Source organism: Myxine glutinosa, chromosome 6 (genome assembly GCF_964187855.1).
Source record: "Myxine glutinosa chromosome 6, kmMyxGlut1.1, whole genome shotgun sequence".
Taxonomy (NCBI): domain Eukaryota; kingdom Metazoa; phylum Chordata; class Myxini; order Myxiniformes; family Myxinidae; genus Myxine; species Myxine glutinosa.
Window position 1 is genome coordinate 79,387,333 of NC_136266.1, and position 24,449 is coordinate 79,411,781.

The window sequence follows — 24,449 nt, forward strand, 5'->3', positions numbered from 1 at the left end:
GAAGGTTGTAAGTGTTTGGAAATACATGGGAAGGTAAAGAGTTCCATGAAACGTAATCATCGACTCTTAACTCAATAAATATAAAGAAATGGGAGTAATCATCTTTTCTTTTTATTGGTCTTACAATTTTTAATTGTTAATGGGATAACAAATGTCCCCATTTAAGTCCTGCCTTCCTATATTCACTTTATCAGTAGTTTGCACAGCGAGCCATTTGTCAGGTTCATCACACAAAATGTTTTTAAATACTCAAGTTTATTTACTCATGAATATAATGCATTGATTTGATAGTTTACATCATTTCTGAGAGTGCCAATGGTGCTAATGCTGTACCACCATGGATAAGGGAGGAACAGTGGGCTACCATTTTCATGAGGCATGAGTTATATTTTATGTCTGCAAACGGGATATACTTGCAGACAAGACTGCCAGCTCCGAATGGAGTTTAAACAATGATGCCCCTCAATACGAAGCACCAGGATTACAGTTTATAGTTGGAATGGGACCCAATCCTCCACGAGACAGCTCCAAGCAAGTTTACTACCTTTGAGCTATCCGGCAGTCAGCCCAATATACAAATTAATTTACGTAAAATGCAAACCTTGACAAATAACCGAGGCATCTTCGCTGTGGTGACAATCGTGATTTTCCCAGCCTGAATGTTGACAATGAGAGAGATTGGTTTCATTGCCAGAGCACAACATGTTGTCCATCCAGATTGGTCCATTTCCTTGCCCAAACCGTGCTCTATGTGGGGAGGCAATGACCGCTCCACAGCCAAGTTGACGGCACGCCACCTGGGCATCGTTGAAGCTCCACAAATCATCACAAACGGTGCCCCAAGTTCCGTTGTAGAGAATTTCCACCCGACCTTCACAGTGGTGTGAACCTCCAACAAGATGCAAAGTTGTGGCTGAGAAAGGTAAACAGAGGGGGGGGGGGGAGGAAAATATGGCACATGTTACTTCTTTCAATACTCTGGAAATCAATCCTAAATTAGTGAGGATTTGGTTGCGTTCCAACAATACCCACATAAAGTGATTCGTGTGCCAAACTCTTCTGAGTGAACTTTTCTTTACAGATTTACAACAGAAAACATCTTATATTTTGAGCGCAGACACAAAGAAGGACGATGTGTGTTCTACACAACTCTATCATACATATATATATATATATATATATATATATATATATATATATATATATATATATATATATATATATATATATATGTCGTGGCAGTGATTTGGGGTACTCAAATATTTCCATCATAAAATATGCCAGAATAATGAGTATTTCCCCCCGCTATACCCTCCCAATCCTCTGGAGGGCAGTTTAAGACCTTAAATGACATTTCCATTCCCTGCCAGACAATCTCCCTCTGGGAGGTCCGGGCGAGGCGGGAAGCAGACGTGTTTTTATATTGTCACTCTGCTTCCCTGCCGACCTCATCTCTGTCAAGGCCAGTATATTGTAAATTTTTCTCCCTGGGGAATGAGTTGGTATTTTCTCCCTGTGGCCTTGTCTCTCCCCCCCCCCCCCGAGGCTCCTTTCTGTCTGGACCACCTCTTTGATTTCTCAGTATGGGATGAGGGGAGGGGGGGGGGGGAAATATGGTGTGGACTATGTATATGACCGGCTTGACAGTGAGAACTCTAAGATTTCGGTGTATGACATCGAGGCAGTCTCTTGTGAGAGGAGGACTGTCTCCTTGGCCCATAGACTGAAATATTCCGTGCACGTTATTAGTCATTCTATAATAAACCTCTTGTACAACAGTTCCAGTGCCTCCTGGATTTCTTCCTGGGGTGAAGGGGAAACGGGGGTGCTGATTGCTGCCCCCACAGCTGGCGACGAGGATGGGATCATGTCCGGAGGGGGGAGGGACGGTTCTCTGACTCGGTGGCGGCAAGGTCCAGGGGCCCCATTAAAAGGTGAGATCTTTCTTGGAGTATCAGTGACTTTTGCCACCACTGAGTGAATGGGGCTGTCTTGGCTTTGATCTCCGGTACAGATCCAAGAACTAAGAGGTAAGGGGAACGAACTATATGCAGAGGTTTTTTATAGGAGGTAAAAGTTGCTTCGGCCTGAGCAGGGGGAGAGTGTACCAGGAGGCCAAGCGGTTTGGACACTCGACGTGTCGCGAGCGTTGGAAAGTGGCTGGACGCGGCCCACACTCGGACACGTGTAGGTCCGGCGGGAGTGTTGGGTGGGGACGTATTGCATGAGTTACTGCTCGGGTGCGCGCCCCTAACACCCCGTTTAGATACAAGGGGAAGGAGGCCGACCTGAGAGGTAGTCGGAATACTCTCCTTTGTTGGGCCTAACCCGACGACACTAAGGGTATCGTCGGGGGGAGCATCCATCAGTGGGGAAGGCCGGAGAAGTGCCCCCCGTAGAGCTAACGGATTGCGGAGCATGGGTAGAGACACCTGTGCGGGCATTCAGGCATTGAGAGCCTGAATACCGGGTCGCGGCGCGCGGGAAGCGTTTCAAGGTGGACAGTTTTGGGAGAAAAACTGGGCGCTCGTGCGTCAGAGTCCGGCAGAATGTTGCAGTCAGTTCGAGACATTTTGCTTAGGCCGAAGAGAGGGAAGGAGGTCGACTTGTGAGAAAGTCAAGAGTACTCTGTAAAGTATCTCAACAAACTGCGATCAATTGTCGTACGCGTTTATTCACTCTGCCGATCAAGGCCCGATTCACAGCAGCGCCATCCGAGCTCTGGCGTAGGGATACAACCCGGTCCCGGTGTAGGTATACAACGGTGAACATTTGCACTGCATACATGACATCCTCCCCTTTAAGTCCAAAATTACCAAGAGCAATACGTGCTAGATTTCCAGAATTGACATTTCAAAAGCAACATTTCCAAAACATGTGAAAATATGTGTGCAAACGGTTATGAGAATAATGAAAATACGTGAAAATAGAACATGTGTCAACGTGAAAAAAAAAACATCTTCAAAGATTCAACCGGTCGGGTGCTTTTCTCTCACGCATTGAGCGTCGCGGTGTACCAGTGGATACAGAGTCCGAGGTGATTCCTTTGGGTCGCGGTGTACCAGTGGATACAGAGTCCGAGGTGATTCCTTTGGTCTCCATGAAGGGTGTAGCGTTTGCAGAGGTTTTCGGGGCATCCGAGCCGGCTGGAGGCTGGAGGCAATTAATGAATGTTGACAATATATTAATTGTTTGCCTTTATGGGAGTTTGTGGGTTTAATCCCCACCAAATGTGAGTGAAGGATATGGTTTCGCCTGTTTGTCTGTCTGCAAGCAAGACGTCTCATAGGGTTTAAAAATAATTGTTTTTTGATATCGGTTGAGTAAGATATTGGTTGGGGGTTCGTTTGTTATTGGATGAGGTAAGGAGGCGAGTTATGACTGCTCCAGGGAGCAGTCCTAGTGTTAAGTTTCATGTAATCGTGGTTAAAGAATATGTACAGTCAAAAGTGTACTTTGGTTTACATGACTGGAAAATAAGAGACAAAATGGTTTGTTTTGGAAATGCTAGCTTGGTGGGAGCTGTGAAGGTCATGGCGTGCTGGAATATCTTTGTTTACAGTTGCAGGCTTCGACTGGCTTGTGTGTAGGGAAGAAGAAAACATTGGAGCTGTTTTGGAGAAACGGTGGCTGGGATGGAGGTTAGAATCCAGTATTGTGCAATCCTGAGCAGAGTGGATTGCCATTGGACATGTTTTCATGATTTTAACAGAATGGTGGCTCCTGAGCAGGGGAATGAGTTCTGGGGAAATTAATGCACTGTTTGATGTTGTTGAATTTGTTTGTTTAAGAGCATTGGGATGCCACCCAATGCCAGAAGGTAACTTGGGAAGTGAGGTACTGATGTCTGCATGAGGGTGGCAGAATTTGCCTTTGAGGGACGAATGATTTTGTTGGCAAACTAGTTGCTTGCATTTAGTTTTGTAAACGAGCTGGCCAAGAGACTGTGCCAGTCTAATGAAGTAGTGTCCTTTGGATGGGAATTGGAGCCTTGTGACTGGCCTCGATTGTCTGTCTGTCTGTGAATTGAAACTCAGAGGGTTGGGCCGGACTTGGGCAGAAGGCAGATGGAGTGATAATGCTCTTGCCTCCTGCTTGGCAGAAGGTAATTGTGGTTATTTCTGGTTTCACCCTACCCCCTGCCTGGTTTCACCCCTGTCTGCCTGTCTGATTTGTGTAAATGAAGTCCATGTTGCGAGCGCATGGGCCAAAATTGAGCTCTCGAGAGCTGAGGTGATTTTAACATTGGGATGCATTTCTCAGGGGACGACTGGGTGGTCTAGGGAGGTGAGGCGTGAAATATGGTGATATTATCTTGTGGACAATCTGTGAATGGCTAGACAGATGCGCCTGGAAGGGGAAAGTGTATTTACAACTCATGTGGGTTGTGTCTGAAGACATGTTTTGGGAGGAAGTGTGAAGAATGTTTTGGGAAAGTGCGAAGATGATAAAGGAAAGTCGAATCAGATGGATTATTTGTCAATGACAAGTGACTTTGCAAAGTTTGCTGAGAAGGTAGGGGAAAAGGTTTTTAAAAGTTGATGGTAAAGGCAGGAAATAAAGGAAAGTGGTTATGCACTGTTGTTTTTGAAGTGATGAGAGTGGTTAGTTTGCACTGGGGAAAAGTGCACCAATGGATGGAAAGTTGTGGATTTTATTTAACAAAATTGTGCGAGCTTGCTACACGCAGGTTGATCCTGATCAAAGAGGTGATTGGGTGTTGGTGAAGATCGGATCACAGCTCTGCCGACCAGGTGAACAGAACTCCACCATGTACTTTGGCATCACATCAATGAAATTATTGCTCATCCGCCTGGGAGTTGATAGGGCGATTTCATTAGAAAATGTGTAAAGAAGTGTTTTACTTTGCACGTTCGACTCTCGGTTCTGGGACCTAGGGCAAAGTGCAAAAGGAGGGTAGAGTTGGTGATTGTGGACAGAGTTTAGCTAGAGAACTTGGAGACGATTTTTTAATTTTCAGATAATTTTCCAGTGATTTATGCTGGTGTCAAATTTGCTTGCCCTGGGGATAGGCCTCAAGCTGAGGCCTGAAATAGTGCCAAAAAATGAGTTTCGTTCCGAACTCGTGGGACTACGATTTCTATGCATTTTTTTATTGTATATAACATGCCTGACCTTGTGTTAAAAGTTTAACTCTGAAATCCTGCCAGTTTCCGTGAACGACCACGTCAAACTAGGTCATGTCGAGTCAAAAAGGAGGATTTTTAGCTCCGGTGCCGACTTTGCGGCATGGTATCTCCGTCAGTACATATAATTCAGCCTAGGAATTTATGCTAGGCACAGACCTCCCATGGTTCTGTGGCCCTGTCAGTTTTGAAGGCTCTTACCTACGCGCGCATCATACAGCGGAAATGTAAAAAATGTACTTTTGTCGTACTGAAATTGTCGTACTGTCGTACTCCAGATACTGTAAAATTCAATGAATTTCTCCGAAATTAACCCAAAATATTTTCGAAACCATCAGAGATATCCTCTCGAAAATGGGTAAGCTTGGCATATGGAAGGGATACTACTTATTGACGACGTTTCGTGGTTGTCTGGAAAACAACTGATGAAGGGGGCGACACTAAAAATGCCTCCAGATGCATATGGGGACCGCATGATGACAAGGGATAGCATAGTGAATGTAGAGTAGGTAGGGAAGCTTGGTATTATGGTCGGCGATATGAATCCGATGAATATATGATAATCCATTGATACAATAAGTATCAATCCATAGATAATAATAAGGCACACACCTGAAGTAAATCGCATGATAGTTTATTCACCGTCGTGTCAATACGCAAAGATACAGGCTTCGATGTATGCGAAAATTCTGAATGTCCACGGGCTCAAGTAGAACAAATCTTCTTAAAATTTCAAGGCAATCAGATGAAAATTGAGGATTTTAGAAATTGGACAAAGTTGGTGAACTTTGGCCTGTGTTGACCTATTGACCTTTTGATCCCAAAAACAATAAGCTTCTTGCTTATGATCAACTCTACCATTTGGTGAAATTTCGTAAAGATCGGTTGAAAATTGTGACCTGTAGGCGCCTGACTGACAGACCGACAGACAGACAAACAAACAGACAGACAGACAGACAAACAAACAGACAGACAAACAGACAGAATAACGCACAAGATCAAGCAATATACTTGAAAAATCTCAGGTAGAATTAATCAGCAATTATTTAGCTCAGGTAGAACAGCAAGGTGATCGTGAGTATTTTCTTTTTAAAATTAGTATACAGTGCACATTTTTATGCCTCCGCAGGACGGTTGTCCGTCCGGTTGTCGGTCCGTACCAGACTTTCGTTTCCAGAATAACCGCTTATGGGATTGGCTTATTGGTATACATTTAGAGGCAATTTATACAGATTGGTATGAACTGTAATAATTGTTATGATAACAAAATTGGTATGAACTGTAATGCAAAGATGAACTGGTTCGATTTTGGGTTGAAAAGGTCAAAGGGACCATGGTCATGTGATCTTTAATTTAAAATCTTGGTTACCACAACTTGTGGACGAGAGAAGGGATTTCAATCAAACTTGACAGTAAATATCGCGGATGCTTCTTCATGGTGGTTGAACCCTTCCCCCTCCTCCCCCCCAATGCAATACGGGGGCAAAATCTTCCCCATTCTGTCCTGCTGCCCGGATTCGTCAGGTCAGCGCTTTATTAGGGTCAGAGTGCCGATTGGTCCCCATGGACCGTCCCTTTCCCTCTTGTCCCTGTTTCTCTCTTTCTCCAACTCTGACGTGGCCCTGCCTTCGTGAAGGTGGGTCACACCATCCTAGATGTGGGGGATCTCTGGGTCGCTTCTGGGAGATCGATCCGCTGTCTTTGTGTCACGGGCTTGTTTGAGAGAACTGTCCGAAGTGATACAACAACAACCAAATTTGACACCGCAATGGCCGGCTGTGTAAAGATGGACAGATTAAATTTTTGGGTGTAACAGGACATGTGCCCTTTCAAAATATTTTTGCAGATCATAACTCGAGTTTGAAACATCTGAGGTTTTACCTCTGTCATGTGACCTTTAATCGAGATCAAACGTAAACAGTGGGTTGACATCGAATGCAGGCGGACGCATATCCAATATCACCCACCGATGCAGACATTGTACAACAGAGCTCGTTTCGTCCCACCCTGCACAATAACTTGGGGTATAATTAGCAGTGTAGGTAGATCCTAGACTCATGGAAGTAGATCCTAGACCCGTGGAGGTACATTCTAGACTCATGGAGGTAGATCCTAGACTCGTGGAGGTAGATCCTAGACTCGTGGAGGTGTATCGTAGACTTGTGGAGGTGTATCGTAGACTCGTAGAGGTGTATCGTAGACTCGTGGAGGTAGACCCTAGACTCGTGGAGGTGTTGTAGTGAAATCGTATTCGTACTGAACCCGGGGTGGTGCTCGCTGCTCGTTGACACCGCTAGGGGCGCGACTATAAGACCCGCTGCTGCGGACGGTGCTCCGAGACTTCTCCTGTGACACGTTACATCTGGTAGACTCGCTAACGGTACGCCAGCATAGCATATTAAGCTTGCTTGCATTGAATGTTATGAATGGACCCATGTGATGCCACATCTTATTACTGTTGCATTTCCTGTATTACAGAATGATGTCATGATCTAAAATGGAATTAAACCACCAGTTGGACTAAGTTGTGTGGACCTGATTGGTTTTCCACAACACTTAATTCCATTTTAGATCTTCCGACATGGCGGGCAACAAGACGCTGGCGGTTGCCATATTCTGCGCCGACCCGCAAGCCCCGGATGGTGGATTGCAACTGAAGCACTGGCTCAGAACGTTGGAGCATCATTTCGCGGAGCCTGAGACCGAGCCGACGGCTGCCGCGAAGCTAGCAACGCTTCATTCAAAAATCGACTACAAGGTGTACAATTCCATCGCTCAATTCGCGACGTACGACCTCTCGATCGCGGAGCTCAAACGGCTGTACATAAAGGAAAAGAGCCCGGTGTATGCACGATATTTGCTGCTAACGCGACTGTTGTGGAAAAACCAATCAGGTCCACACAACTTTAGTCCAATTGTTGGTTTAATTGCATTTAGATCATCACATCATTCCTGGAAAGTAGAAATACACAATGAGTATACGTTGCGACGTCTCATGGGATCATTCATATCATTCAATGCAAGCAAGCTAGATATGTTATATAGGCGTACCGTTAGCGAGGCTACCGATGTAACATGTCACAGGGAGATGTCTCGGAGCACCGTTCGCAGCAGCGGGTCTTATAGTCACGCCCCTAGCGGTGTCAACGAGCAGCGAGCATCACCCCGGGTTCAGTACGAATACGATACGATTTCACTACATTCTCCCCCTGTCAGAATGATACGGCCGCGTAGCGAAAAGCGAGTGAGCGTCAGCACGAAGAGGGTGCGAAATATCAGTCGCCCCAACCGTAACGGGCCGGGCGGCGAATTTCTCTGCCAGCACGTGTCCGAAGTTCCCCGGGTACGGCATCACGTATCCCAGTGTCCCCGGCGTCCGAGGAGCCAACTGGGTCGGGTGACGAAGGGGGTAACTCCAAGTCGTAGGGCCCGGGTAGTCTCGATGGGGGAAGGGTCGGTGGACTTTCGGCGATGGGAGCGTCGGGAGAGGCCATAGTCTCATAGATGGGTTCGATCGGTTCGTCCGATTCCCTACTGAGGTCGTCGACCCCGCAAGGGGCAAGATGACGAACGGAGACAGTCGTCTCACGGCCATCAGTCGTCATCACACGAGCATGCTCAGGATTAGCCTGTAGAATCTGCACTTTGTCCACTATGGGGTCGTACTTGCTCGCGCGAACCGCCCGTTTAAGGTAGGCCGGCCCGGGCCCAGCGAGCCAACTGGGCAAAGACCGTATACACCCCGAGCTCCTGGGGTGGTGGAAAAGTCGCTCGTGGGGAGTTTGGTTTGTTGCCGTACTCAGGAGAGCCCTGATCGAGTTCAACGCCGCAGGTAGCGACCAAGCCCATTTATCGAGGCCCCGGCCGAGGGTCCGGAGGTGGAGCATGACGGCCCTCCAGATAATCCCGTTGAAGCGTTCGATCTGCCCATTAGCCTGGGGTCTATACGGCGTTGTGTAACTAGACGCAATGTTATTTTGGAGCAGAAAGCCGCGCACCTCCTGAGACAAGAAGACCGCACCCCGGTCGGTATGGACATAGGCCGGGTAACCGAACATTGAGAACAAGTTCTGTAAGCATCGCATCACCGTGGCAGCAGTCATGTCCGCGCACGTATCAGCAAAGGGGAATCGCGAGTACTCATCAACGATAGTGAGCAGATAGCGAGAGCCGCTCGACACCGGCAATGGGCCCTTGAAATCCATCGCCAAGCGTTCCCACGGGCGTGTAGCCTTTACCAGAGTCCCCATGGGAGGGTTATAGAAACGCGGTTTGATCTCCGCGCAGATAGCGCAGTCGCGGCAGATACGGCGGATATCGTCAATCGAGTAAGGGAGATTCCCACTCCGCACGAAATGAGCGAAACGCGTGACGCCGGGATGGCCCACAGTGGCATGCAGCACCCGTAGGCCCTCCAAAGAGGTGATACCAGCACAAGTAGCCGGTCGTGATAAGGCATCGGCGGCCTGGTTATCCTTCCCCGGGCGGTATTTGATGGTGTAACAGAAGTCGGCGAGTTCAATACGCCAGCGAGTGATTTTCTCGTTTTTAATGCGCTGGGCGTGTAAGGTGTCGTACATGAACGCAACGCTTTGCTGGTCCGTGATGATTTGGAAGCTCCGCCCGAGTAGGTACGGGCGCCATCGCCGAATAGACTCGACGATCGCATACGCTTCCTTTTCAACGGACGAGTGCCTCCGCTCAGCGGTGGTAAGAGTCCGTGAAAAGAAAGCCACGGGACGCCCCTCTTGGGAAAGGGTCGCCGCGATGGCCTGATCCGAGGCGTCACTTTCGAGGACGAACGAGCCGCTCTCGTCGATGGTCGCCACGGCGGCACGGGCGATGTCGGTCTTAAGGCCTTCAAAGGCCGCCAAGGCGGCCGAACTCAGGGGAAAGGTGTCACAGGCCACAAGGGGGCGAAGTTTCGCGGAGAAACTTTGCACCCATTTGGAGTAATGGGCGAACAGCCCAAGGGCACGCTTCAGGGACGCCCGATCGCAGGGAGGGGCCATGTCGAGCAAAGGTCGCAGACGCTCCTTATCCGGAGCGACAGAGCCATGGGTCACGGTGTACCCCAGAAGATCTATCGTGCGTAGGGAGTATTGGCACTTAGCCTCGTTCATAGTTAAGTGATACCGCTGCGCGACCTCAAGGAAGCGCTTCAGATTAGCATCATGGTGCCCCTGGTCATATCCACAAACCGTAAGATTATCGAGGTAGACGAAAACATCGGTTAAGTGCTCCCGCGCAACGAGGTCATCCATGGCCCTCTGGAAACAAGCGACCCCGTTCGTTACCCCAAAAGGCAATCGCGTAAATTGGTACAACCGCTGCCCCGACTCGAAAGCGGTATAGATACGATCCGCCCTAGAGATAGGGATCTGGTGGTACGCACTACGGAGATCGAGAGTGCTATAGACCGAATACTGGGACACCTGTTGCACTAGCGCGTCCATCCCCGGAAGGGGGTAGGCATCCAGCTGTGTAAAGCGGTTAATCGTTTGGGAATAGTCGATTACCATGCGTCGGCGATGGGCCTCGCTGCGCACCACCAAGACCTGGGCGCGCCACGGCGACCTACTAGGTTCTATGATGCCGTCTTTCAAGAGCTGAGCCGTTTCGTCCGCGATGAATTGCATGTCAGCGCGAGAGTAGCGTCGTGATTTTACCGCGACAGGGGTGCAGTCGGAGGTTAGATTGGGGAACAGCGACAGCGGCTGGACGTCCATTTGCGCTAGGGCGCACACCGCTAGCACGTCGTCTGCCCCCACAACAAGAGTGTCAGGCCCACCAAACTCCATTACCAGACGTCCATGCAGCTTAAGAAAATCGTGTCCTAACAGAATATCAGCACATAATGTGGGTAAAACCATAAGGTGTACATCAGGGAAAACCCGTCCCTTTAGCACGAGTTTCAATCGGCATTCCCCTTTTGTGCTGAGCCGAAGCCCCTGGGAAGCCATGAAGATCCGTCTCGTAGACCGCCAGATCCGCCATCCATGCCTGAGCACAAGTCGCTGGTCGATAAAACTATCCGTAGATCCTGTATCCACCAAGGCCCGAACACAATGGCCTTCAACCATGAGGGGAATAAGGGCTTGAGCCAGGCCAGACGAGGCTGCTGGGAGCGGGACTGAGCCCCCCGAATGGGTCGGACCAGCCTCGCGGGTGGATCCTACACCAGCAGCAGTTTTGCGGTCGTGGCCGGAGTCTGCGTTGACCATGGGGAAGCCATTATCGTCATCAGAGGGCTTTCCCCAGCATTGCGGTGTTTCGCGATTCAAAATCTGACAATTCTGACGAGAAAAGGCCTCCGTAGTGTTTGGCATCGCCTTTCGACACTTTTGGCAGAAAAAGGCTTCCGTAGTATCCGAAATCGCCTTTTGACATTTTTGGCAGGAAAAGGCTTCCGTAGTATTTGAAAGCTCCCTGTTCTCCTTTATCGGGGCGTGGGCCGCTGTTAGTTTCACGGAAAGTTTCAAAGCCCTTCGCATGGCCCGGAGTTTGGCCAAGGACACGGCCTTTGTGCCCGATGGAGAATGAGACGGTGGTGGCGGTCCGGTGACGCCGGCCAAGGACGTCTGAGCGTCCAGGGGCCCGCAGAGAGGGGCCCTCCCCTTCGAAGTCGGGTAAGGCGCCGGGTGTCGGGCTTGGCTCGCGGGCTCAGCTATGAGCCCGTTCAAGGTCGCTGCGCCCGCGCGACCGTGACTGCGCGAGTCAACGAGCCGCGAGCCGCGTGCCGTTTTCCTGCACACTTTCGCGTAATGACCCTTTAGCGAGCACAAATGGCATATAGCGTCACGTGCCGGACACACGACCCGGGCATGACGAGGCCCTCCACAGAAAAAGCATGCGGCCCCGCGCAAGGCCTTGGGTCTGCTGATCGTAACGGCAGCCGTCAGGGCTGGGTCATCCTCCGGAGCATCCTGGAGTTCAGCGAGCGGATCCGCGTCCTCGGCGGTAGCACTCTCCGGCCGGGCGTGTAGTGTGGTGCCCGCCAAAAGGCGCGTGCGTTCGTAGGTGTTCGATTGCATCCGCGCTTCGGTGTACACTGTCGCTTGCTCGAGTGCCGTAGCGAAGGTCAGGTCGGTCTTCTCCAAGAGTTTGAGCCTTAGTTCCTGGGAGGAGACCCCAGCAATGAAGGCATCTAAAAGACGATCATCCTGAGCCTGCACGGGAGTCCGTGGCTCCCTGACGCTGTCCAGCAAAAGTTGCCGGAGCTCTTGAGCGTAGTGGTCCATAGCCTCGTTGGGTTGCTGACGTCGCGTCTGCAACAAATAGCGAGCGTACACCGGGCTTTTCTCCTTTATGTATAGCCGTTTCAGCTCGGCGATGGAGAGGTCATACGTCGCGCATTGAGCGATCGCATGGTACACCCGGTAGTCGATTTTAGCATGGAGTGTGGCTAGCTTCGCGGCAGCCGTCGGTGCAGTCTCAGGCTCATCAAAGAGATTCTGCAGTTGTCGGAGCCAGTGCTTCAGCTGCAAGCCACCATCGGCGGCTTGCGGGTCGGCGCTGAAGACGGACACCGTCAGAGTCTTGTTGCCAGCCATGGATCTTAAATGCAATTAAGTGTTGTGGAAAAACCAATCAGGTCCACACAACTTTAGTCCAATTGTTGGTTTAATTGCATTTAGATCATCACATCATTCCTGGAAAGTAGAAATACACAATGAGTATACGTTGCGACGTCTCATGGGATCATTCATATCATTCAATGCAAGCAAGCTAGATATGTTATATAGGCGTACCGTTAGCGAGGCTACCGATGTAACACGTCACAGGGAGATGTCTCGGAGCACCGTTCGCAGCAGCGGGTCTTATAGTCACGCCCCTAGCGGTGTCAACGAGCAGCGAGCATCACCCCGGGTTCAGTACGAATACGATACGATTTCACTACAGCGACGTCAGCAACCCAACGAGCCGATGGACCGCTACGCCCAGGAGCTCCGGCAGCTCTTGCTGGACAGCACCAGGGAGCCACGGATTCCCGCGCAGTCTCAGGATGATCTTCTTTTAGACGCCTATATTGCTGGGGTCTCCTCCCAGGAACTAAGGCTCAAGCTCCTGGAGAAGACCGACCTGACCTTCGCTACGGCACTCGAGCAAGGAAAGGTATACACCGAAGCGCGGTTGCAATCGAACACCTATGATCGCACGCGCCTCTTGGCGGGAACTACGCTACACGCACGGCCGGAGAGTGCTACCGCCGAGGACGCGGACCTGCTCGCGGAACTCTGGGATGCTCCGGAGGAAGACCCAGTCCTGACGGCTGCCGCTACGGCCAGACCCAAGGCCTTACGCGGGGCCACTAGCTATTTCTGTGGGGGACCACGACATCCCCGGCCCGTGTGTCCGGCTCGGGACGCAATATGCCATTTGTGCTCGCAAAAGGGACATTACGCGAAAGTGTGCCGGAAAACCGCATGCGGCTCGTGGCCGCGCGCGACCTTGAATGGGCTCATTGCGGAGCCTACGAGCCGATCCCGAAACCCGGTGCCTTACCCGGCTTCGAAGGGCAGGGCCCCTCTCTGCGGGCCCCTGGGCGCTCAGACGACCTTGGCGGGTGTCACCGGACAGCCACCACAGTCTCATCCTCAATCGGGCACGGCGTACGCGTCCTTGACCAGACTCCGGGCCACGCGAGGGGCTTTGGAGCCCCGCCAAGCCCCGGCGGTACGTTCTCCTCGTGTCGCTCATGAGCTAACAGTGGCCCTCACCCCGGAAAAGGCGATTTCGAATACTACGGAGGCCTTTTCCTGCCAAAAGTGTCAAAAGGCGTTTTCAAATACTACGGAGGCCTTTTCCCGTCAAAATTGTCAGATTTTGAATCGCGAAACACCGGAATGCATGGGAAAGCCCTCTAATGGCATTAATGGATTCCCCATGGACAAAGAATACTCCGGCCACGACCGCAAAACTGCTGCTGGCATAGGATCCACCCGCGAGGCTCGTCCGACCCATTCGGGGGGTTCAGTCCCTCTCCCAGCAGGCTCGTCCGGCCTGGCTCAAGCCCTTATTCCCCTCATGGTCGAAGGCCATTGTGTTCGGGCCTTGGTGGATTCAGGGTCTACGGATAGTTTTATCGACCAGCGACTAGTGCTCAGGCATGGATGTCGGGTCTGGAGGTCTACGAGACGGATCTTCATGGCTTCCCAGGGGCTTCGACTCAGCACGAAGGGGGAATGCCGATTGAAACTCGTGCTACAGGGACGGGTTTTTCCTGATGTACACCTTATGGTTTTACCTGCTTTATGTGCTGATATTCTGTTAGGACACGATTTTCTTAAGCGGCATGGCTGTCTGGTAATGGAGTTTGGTGGGCCTGACACGCTTGTTGTGGGGGCGGACGCGCTTGCTGTGTGCGCCCTAGCGCAAATGGACATCCAGCCGCTTTCGCTGTTCCCCAATCTAACCTCCGACTGTACCCCTGTCGCGGTAAAATCACGGCGCTACTCTCGCGCAGACATGCAATTCATTGCGGACGCAACGGCTCAGCTCTTGAAAGACGGTATCATAGAACCTAGCCGGTCGCCGTGGCGAGCCCAGGTCTTGGTGGTGCGAAGCGAGGCCCACCGCAGACGCATGGTAATCGACTATTCCCAAACGATTAACCGCTTTACACAGCTGGATGCCTACCCCCTTCCGGGGATGGACGCGCTGGTGCAACAGGTGTCCCAGTATTCGGTCTATAGCACTCTCGATCTCTGTAGTGCGTACCATCAGATCCCTATCTCTAGGGCGGATCGTATCTATACCGCTTTTGAGTCGGGGCAGCGGTTGTACCAATTTACTCGATTGCCTTTTGGGGTAACGAACGGGGTCTCCTGTTTCCAGAGGGCCATGGATGACCTCATTGCGAGGGAGCACTTAACCGATGTTTTCGTCTACCTAGACAATCTTACGGTTTGTGGATATGACCAAGGGCACCATGATGCTAATCTGAAGCGCTTCCTCGAGGTCGCGCAGAGGTATCACTTAACTATGAACGAGGATAAGTGCCAATACTCCCTACGCAAGATAGATCTTCTGGGGTACACCGTGACCCATGGCTCTGTCGCTCCGGATAAGGAGCGTCTGCGACCTTTGCTCGACATGGCCCCTCCCTGCGATCGGGCGTCAATGAAGCGCGCCCTCGGGCTATTCGCCCATTACTCCAAATGGGTACAAAATTTCTCCGCGAAACTTCGCCCCCTCGTGGCCTGCGCCACCTTCCCACTGAATCCGGCCGCATTGGCGGCCTTTGAAGGCCTTAAGGACGACATCGCCCGTGCCGCCGTGGCGACAATCGACGAGAGCGGATCTTTCGTCCTCGAAAGTGATGTCTCGGATCAGGCCATCGCGGCGACCCTCTCCCAAGGAGGGCGTCCGGTGGCTTTCTTTTCACGGACTCTTACCACCGCTGAGCGGCGACACTCGTCCGTCGAAAAGGAAGCGTATGCGATCGTCGAGTCTATTCGGCGATGGCGCCCGTACTTACTCGGGCGGTGCTTCCAAATTATCACGGACCAGCAAAGCGTTGCGTTCATGTACGACACCTCACACGCCCAGCGCATTAAGAATGAGAAAATCACTCGCTGGCGTATCGAACTCGCCGACTTCTGTTACACCATCAAATACCGCCCGGAAAAGGATAACCGGGCCGCCGATGCCTTATCACGGCCGGCTACATGCGCGGGTATCACCTCTTTGGAGGGCCTACGTGTGCTGCATGCCACTGCGGGCCATCCGGGCATAACGCGTTTCGCTCATTTTGTGCGGCGTGGCAATCTCCCATACTCGATTGACGATATCCGCCGTATCTGTCGCGACTGCGCTATATGCGCGGAAATCAAACCGCGTTTCTATAACCCACCCATGGGGACTCTGGTTAAGGCTACGAGGCCGTGGGAACGCTTGGCGATGGATTTCAAGGGCCCATTGCCGGTGTCGAGCAGCTCTCGCTATCTGCTCACTATCGTTGATGAGTACTCACGATTCCCCTTTGCTTATACGTGCGTGGACATGACTGCTGCCACGGTGATGTGATGCTTACAGAACTTGTTCTCAATGTTCGGGTACCTGGCCTATGTCCATACCGACCGGGGTGCGGTCTTCTTGCCTCAGGAGGTGCGCGGCTATCTGCTCCAAAATAACATTGCTTCTAGTTACACCACGCCGTACAGACCCCAGGCCAATGGGCAGATCGAATGCTTCAACGGGATTATCTGGAGGGCCGTCATGCTCAACCTCCGGACCCTCGGCCGGGGCCTCGATAAATGGGCTTGGTCGCTACCTGCGGCGTTGAACTCGATCAGGGCTCTCCTGTGTACGGCAACCAACCAAACTCCCCACGAGCGGCTTTTCCACCACCCCAGGAGCACGGGGTGTATACGGTCTTTACCCAGTTGGCTCGCTGGGCCCGGGCCGGCCTACCTTAAACGGGCGGTTCGCGCGAGCAAGTACGACCCCCGAGTGGACAAAGTGCAGATTCTCCAGGCTAATCCTGAGCATGCTCGTGTGATGACGGCTGATGGCCGTGAGACTACTGTCTCCGTACGTCATCTTGCCCCATGCGGGGTCGCCGACCCGAGTAGGGAATCGGACGAACCGATCGAACCCATCTATGAGACTATGGACTCTCCCGACACTCCCATCGCCGAAAGTCTACCGACCCTCCCCTCACCGCGTCTACCGGGGCCCGACGACTTGGCGTTACCCCCTTCGTCACCCGACCCTGGTGGCGCCTCCGACGCCGGGGACACTGGGATACGTGAAGCCGTACCCAGGGAATTTCGGACACATGCTGGCAGAGAAATTCGCCGCCCGGCCCGGTACGGTTGGGTCGACTGAAACCCTGTTCCGCACCCTGTTCGTGCTGACGCTCGCTTGCTTCTAGCCGCTCTGCCGTATAATTCTAACGGGGGGGAGAATGTAGTGAAATCGTATTCGTACTGAACCCGGGGTGGTGCTCGCTGCTCGTTGACACCGCTAGGGGCGCGACTATAAGACCCGCTGCTGCGGACGGTGCTCCGAGACTTCTCCTGTGACACGTTACATCTGGTAGACTCGCTAACGGTACGCCAGCATAGCATATTAAGCTTGCTTGCATTGAATGTTATGAATGGACCCATGTGATGCCACATCTTATTACTATTGCATTTCCTGTATTACAGAATGATGTCATGATCTAAAATGGAATTAAACCACCAGTTGGACTAAGTTGTGTGGACCTGATTGGTTTTCCACAACAGGTGTATCATAGACTCGTGGAGGTGTTGGTGAACTCGACATTGACCAGATGCTGGTGTCTGTTGGCAAGATTGTGACACTCACCGTCCAATTGCAGCCACGTCTGCAGGCATTCACGATATTTACTCCATCTAAGAGGCGTAAACGGCGAAGTTATGTCATTCACGACGTGTTCAAAGTGCATGATGCACTTTAAACGCGATTTTCCCGAGGCCATGACTAAACATTCAGCGCGACATGGGCGCCGCCATTTTGTATGTCATGTGACCCAAGCAAGTGTTCTGACAGGCCTAGATTCAAAATCAGTGCCTTCGATGCAAGACAAAGTAGTGCGACATAAACGCGTGGAAAACTTTCAAACTGGCAGGATCTGTGAGATAAACCTTTTGTATGTGCTACAACTCGGCACGTACTCAGATTACCAGTGATTCTTTTTTAGTCTCTCTGACCTCGGAATGGGATTGAACGATACACGGTGTCAGCTTGAGGCCTAGGACAGAAAATGATGCTTCCCCAGGTATTGATAGGATAAGAGAGGTTTACAAGGGGAGAATACCAGTTGATTGTTGATATTTAACTACCAGCTGCTGTGATGTGAATTGTGGTGTGAGTCAATGTAGATAATTTTTACACAGGATGATTGTTGAGATGGGTTGGATAAAATTGTGCAATAAGACAAGTATATAGGGAAATTGTGCTTCGGATTTAAGTTGCAAGAATGAGACGCTTCTGGGATGGAAGCGATACAGGATCATGTTTACAAATTTTTTTGTTTACAAAAAAATGATGCTTGCAATACAGGAAGGCAACAACGCAAGATGGAGAAAATGTGGTGAGTTTCTCCATTGACCGATTATGATTGGGGAGATAATGGTTGGCAAATCATGTATTGTTAGATGCAGGGAAATGATTAAAGGGAGGTGTTTTTGGAAATTGGTGAAGGTAAATATAGCATTTGAATTTCCAGGAAAGACGCAGTGAATGCGGCTATAAATAGCCAACCATCTGAGAAATAAGGTAAATAAATGCCAATTGGGGAAATGTGATTCAAAAGGATCGTTCATGGGCCTCCTCATATGGATTGTCATTGCCAGTGTGGGGCGGGGGGGGGGGGGGGTAGGAATTTGATCTGTGTGTGTCAGTAAGTTTGCACTGAAGGTACGAGGCTCTCCCTGTGTGGTCCTACCGGGTTCGAGGAAAGGAGGCCCGAGAGTGACCTTCGCCCAGATATCAACGGTGGCTGCAGGTCCGGTTCCAGTCTGGGACGACCCATTGCTTGCTCAAGCGTCAGGACTTGGCAGACCTCCATGCCGGGGCCCCCAGCTTCTTTGGGGCTTCGATTGCTGCTGCCCCCCCCCCTCTCCCCTATGGCTTGTGGAGGCCTTGACAACAGGAAGACCACCCTCAAATGGTCTTCAAAGGCAGTACGTGAGCAAGGCATATTTTATGGTTCAGTTCAGGAGCAAGATGGCTGAGCTTGCTGCCAGAAACAGCAACCGGCAGAAATCGGTGTAAGCTTTGGACCAAGCCAACAGAGCGTGCCCTGCATATAACAGGCTTGTTGGCAAACTGAATGTAAATGCGGATATGGAGGAGGTCACACAGGATTGCGATGTGAGAAAAGTCCATAATGATCGCAAGGCAGACAACCTGGATTGCCTCAAGACAGACAACACATCCTGTTGGTTGCGCGTTTCCGGAAGAATGAAGATTTGTTGCGCGCTTCTGGAAAAGTACACTTGAAGATCACCCTCGTGTGTACCAGAAGAGGGATCCAGACGCAATCACGGACCCCAATGGGAGGAACGGTGGGGAGAGGTATCATAGGGTTCAATAAAGGCGATGATCGCCAGGACTAAGCCAGGCCCTGCAAGCCCGAAGGAGGAGCTAAAGGGAGTGGCCAAGGGAGTGGCCAAGGGAGTGGCCAATGAGGGGCTGCAAACAATGAGAGCTAAAGGGAGTGGCCAAGGGAGTGGCCAATGAGGGCCTGTCACGGCACGTGACCCCAGGTGGCCAATTGAGGGCCATGGAACATTTGAGTGGGGTTTCGGGGGGTTATAAAACCCGGCCCAGACTCCCCGCTCTCTCACTTGCTGGGTTCCTGCGAGCGAGCTCTGACGCGCACGCTGGTCTCCTGCTATACTCTCCCTCGCTCGCTTAGCTCCTGCATACTGCACGCTCCTCTGGTTCCTGCTACGTGCACGTCATTGATCGTCGTCCCTGCCGCGATCATCTCCGGCTGTGGTGTCCTCGGTTGGAGCGATTCTTGGGGCTCCCGTCAAACGAGCCCATTCGCACGAGCTTTCACTATATATATATACATATATATATATACATAGTCACGTGAAAAAGTAAGTACACCCCAAGTAAAGTTTTGACTTTTCAACATATTTCAACATACAACCATTTGATCTTCATTTCAACAATATTGACAGATAAAGGTGATATAATATAGCAAATATCATGAAACATTTACATTTTGTAGTCCATTGTATAATTTAAATAAACATAAATGCAAATTTCGAATGTGGAAAAAGTAAGTACACCCTTGGCTCTAATATAGATGGTATTGCCCCCTTTGGCAGAAACAACCTCAAGGAGGCGTTTCTTATAACTGTCTACCAGTCTCTGACATCGACTGGGAGAAATTTTTACCCACTCCTCCATGCAGAATTCTTTCAGCTGTGCGATGTTTGAGAGGTTTCTTGCATGCACAGCACGTTTCAAATCCCCCAACAACGTCTTGATGGGATTTAGCTCCGGGCTTTGATTTGGCCATTCCAGAACCCTCCATTTCTTTCTTTTCAGCCATTCCTTGGTGGATATACTGGTATGTTTAGGCCTTAGGGTCATTGTCATGTTGCAAGGTCCACCTTCGGTTGAGCTTCAACTCTCAGACAGATGGCCTCACATTATCCTCAAGCAGCCTCTGGTACAATGAAGAATTCATCGTGGATTCTATGATGGTGAGATGCCCAGGCCCTGATGCAGCAAAGCTGCCCCAAACCATAACATTTCCACCACCATGCTTTAGAATTGGTATCAGGTTCTTGTGGTCAAATGCTGTCTTTGGTTTTCGCCAAACATGTCTTCAGGTATGGTGGCCAAATAGCTCTACCTTTGACTCATCTTTCCAGAGCACATTGTTCCAGAAGTGCTGGTCTTTGCCTCAGTGTTCATTGGCAAACTTTAGTCTTGCCCTGATGTTCTTTCTGGACAGCAAAGGTTTCCTCCTGGCACACCTCCCATGTAGATCAAATTTGTGCAGCCTCTTTCTAATGGTAGACTTGTGCACTTTGACATCAACAGTGGCAAGAGCTACCTGTAGGTCCTGTGATGACATTCTGTGGTTCTTAGAGACTTCTTTCAGCATCTTGCGGTCTGCTCTCGGGCTGAACTTGCTGGGGCGGCCTGGCCTGAACAAGTTGGCAGTTGTTTGGAATCTTCTCCACTTGCAGATGATCTTCCGGACAGTCGAATGATTGATTTCAAATTGTTTGGAGATCTTTTTAAATCCCTTCCCAGACTCGTAGGCATCTATAACCTTCTTTCTGAAGGCCTCAGAGAGCTCTTTTGATCTCGGCATAGTTACGCCGCACACTTCAACAACAAAGAGCAAACCAAACTAAATGTCTGAGGTTTGCATAAGACAAGTTCCTCCAAGATCCTCTCTAACGATGTTCTAATCATTTGCACCTGAGCTGGTGCACCTGATTCTAATTTTAGGTATTTGAAGTAGTGATAAATGTCGGGGTGTACTTACTTTTTCCACATGCGAAATTTGCATTTATGTTTATTTACATTATACAATGGACTACAAAATGTAAATGTTTCATGATATTTGTTATATTATATCACCTTTATCTATCAATATTGTTGAAATGAAGATCAAATAGCTGTATGTTGAAATATGTTGAAAAAGTCAAAACTTTACATGGGGTGTACTTACTTTTTCACGTGACTGTATAAATACAGACTTGGCATTTAATATGGAATATTTTTTTGTGGGGGTGAACATACTTTTCAAGATGTCTTAGAACCAAAAGTTCATTGGAATTATGTTGAAATTATTCTAGATTTTGTTAATGTGACCTTTAAAAGAAACAAAAACCACATTTGACATTTCGAAACAAATAAATTGATCCTTGAAAGTGATGTACACTGATATCGAACTCAATTCATGGACAGTACTGTGTTAAACTTCTGTACGTTTTCCAGAAGTATCTCTTTATTTTGCACATTAGCAAAAAAATTTTTTAACAAAAACAAAAGTTAAATTACGACTGGGATTACGGACAGTAAAATTACAGTTCAGTACTTCGTGTAACCCCCACGAGCATTCAGGAGAGCACTTACACGTTGAGGCATGCTGTTCACGAGATTTGCCAAGGTTTGGACAGGAATCTCTTGCAATGCAGTGACAATAGCCTGCTGCAATTCACGCACAGAGGTCGGCTGCTGGTCCAAGTGGTCGATTTGACGCGTTAATTCTGCCCACAAGTTCTCTATCGGATTCATATCCGGGGACATGGCAGGCCACTCCATATGCTCTGCACCACAGTCAGCAAGAAAGTGTTGGATCATGCGAGCACGATGAGGCCGTGCATTGTCATCTTGGAAGACAAAGTTTCCTCGAAAGGCTGCACGAGCAAATGGAAGCAATGTTTCTTCCAGAATGGCCCTGTACTTGAACTGGTTCAGGTTTCCATTCAGAACAACCAGGTCAGTTTTGCCCCCTGCATGAAAAGCAGCCCAAATGGTCACCCCACCACCTCCAGCTTGGACTCTTGGCACTATACAATCTTTGTTGTAGGCTTCATGCACTTACTTGTCTGCGCACTCGGATTGGTATATCGGATTGGTATGTATATATATATATATGACGTATATATATATACATATATGACGTCATATTTTGACGATAGACCAGAAATCTAGACTCGTCACTGAAGATCACGTGATTCCAGTGTCCTGGCTGCCATTGACGATGCTCTCTGGCCCACTACAATCGGCACTGGCTGTGTTTTCTGGTCAGGCGTGGCTTTCTCAGGGTATGCCTGGCACGATAGCCTGCTTGAACCAGTCGTTGGTTGACTAGCCTTCTGGATACAGGCACATTTGTCAGTTGCTGCCACTCAGCCCTAAGCCGATTAGCTGACTTTGTACGGCCATTGTGGACTAACCGGTGCAGCTGGCGATCATCCCTCCTTGTGGTTCTGCGGGGACGTCCTGGCCTCGGTATTGGAGTAGGGACACCCCTCTGAGCATTTCGTTTCAGGATCTTTGACACCTGACCTTGAGTGATGCCATACTGCCGAGCAATAGCACGCTGTTTCATGCCGTAATTTCGTAAAGCCACCACTCCATGACAAACAGCATTGTCGAGTTGACGGACCATCTCCAGAGGAAGCGGCAATAACTTTTGGAGACGTGCAGCAGTTGTTTTCCACTAATACAGAACGCAACAACCCTTGTATAGCCGACTGTGAAGCCAATCATCAAATGCAACTGTCCGTACATTTTGCCACGCCACCTGTGATTTTTTTGTACACCGCTCCTTTCCTATGCCATCTCCAGGCATTGCAAATCGTCATTGCCGGGCACCAAAGGGGGCTCGGCAGTGACGCACGCTGAAAGAGAGTACTCAGTTTTCACTCTGGTTTCTTGTTGTACACCGCTCCTTTCCTATGCCATCTCCAGGCATTGCAAATCGTCATTGCTGGGCACCGAAGGGGGCTCGGCAGTGACGCACGCTGAAAGAGAGTACTCAGTTTTCACTCTGGTTTCTTGTTTGTTTGTTTTCTTGGTTGTTTGTTTGTTGTACACCGCTCCTTTCCTATGCCATCTCCAGGCATTGCAAATCGTCATTGCCGGGCACCAAAGGGGGCTCGGCAGTGACGCACGCTGAAAGAGAGTACTCAGTTTTCACTCTGGTTTCTTGTTTTCTTGTTTTCTTGCTTGTTTGTCCGGGCGATATCTCAGCCATCCTTTGAGCTAGGAAGCTGAAATTTCGGCACAGTAGTGAGCAAGTCCTTTGTCAAAAACGGTATTTTTTGTTTTTTGATTAATCAATTAATTGAGGAGTTATTTAATTATTAGCGATTAATTAAGTACTTATTTAATTAATTGTACACCGCTCCTTTCCTATGCCACCTCCAGGCATTGCAAATCGTCATTGCCGGGCACCGAAGGGGGCTCGGTAGTGACGCACGCTGAAAGAGAGTACTCAGTTTTCACTCTGGTTTCTTGTTTGTTTGTTTGTTTTCTTGCTTTCTTGGTTGTCCGGGCGATATCTCAGCCATCCTTCAAGCTAAGAAGCTGAAATTTCGGCACAATAGTGAGCAAGTCATTTGTCAAAAACGGTATTTTTTGTTTTTTGATTAATCAATTAATTGAGGAGTTATTTAATTATTAGCGTTTAATTAAGTACTTATTTAATTAATTAAATTTCCTTTCTCTTCTGACCATTAACTCAGGCACCTTTTGAGTTAGGAAGCTGATATTTGGACATGCCAATGACCAGGTGATTTGGCTGCAAATGCTATTTTTGATTTATTAATTAATCAATTAATCGATTAATTATTTAATTATTCGATTAATGACCAAAAAAATTTTTTTTTTTAAGTTACACATTCTGATGAAATGGTGGTGGTTTATGTGTTCTCTGACCGAATTGATTAATAATTTATTTTTTTATGATTATTATTTATTTATTTTCATTATTAATCATTCATTTATTTTCTTTCTCATTTGGCCAATATCTCAGGCACCTTTTGAGCTGGGAAGCTAATATTTGGACATGACAGTGACCAAGTGATGTGGCTATCAAGGATATTTTTGATTTATTGATTAATCATTTAATTGCTTAATTATTTATTGATTAATTGATTAATTATTTATTGATTAATCAATGAATTATTTAATTTTTTATTAATGACATTTAATAAAATTTCTAAAAGATACATCTTCGGATGAAACACTACTGGTTTAGTTATGCTATTAGCCAATTGATTAAGAAAATATTTTGTGATAATCTTTTATTGATTTGAATTATACAATTAATCAATCAAT

The 24,449-nt window shown here is 49.1% G+C and overlaps 1 protein-coding gene across 1 annotated transcript in view; it reads right to left on the minus strand.

Moving 5' to 3' along the window:
- The window catches only part of LOC137430000 (scavenger receptor cysteine-rich domain-containing protein DMBT1-like), a 134,862-nt gene that overhangs the window by 17,246 nt on the left and 93,167 nt on the right, over positions 1-24,449 (minus strand). The window contains exon 18 of the mRNA XM_078781051.1: positions 602-913. Within this exon, the coding sequence (XP_078637177.1) occupies positions 602-913 (312 nt within the window). The remainder of the gene's footprint in view (positions 1-601; positions 914-24,449) is intronic.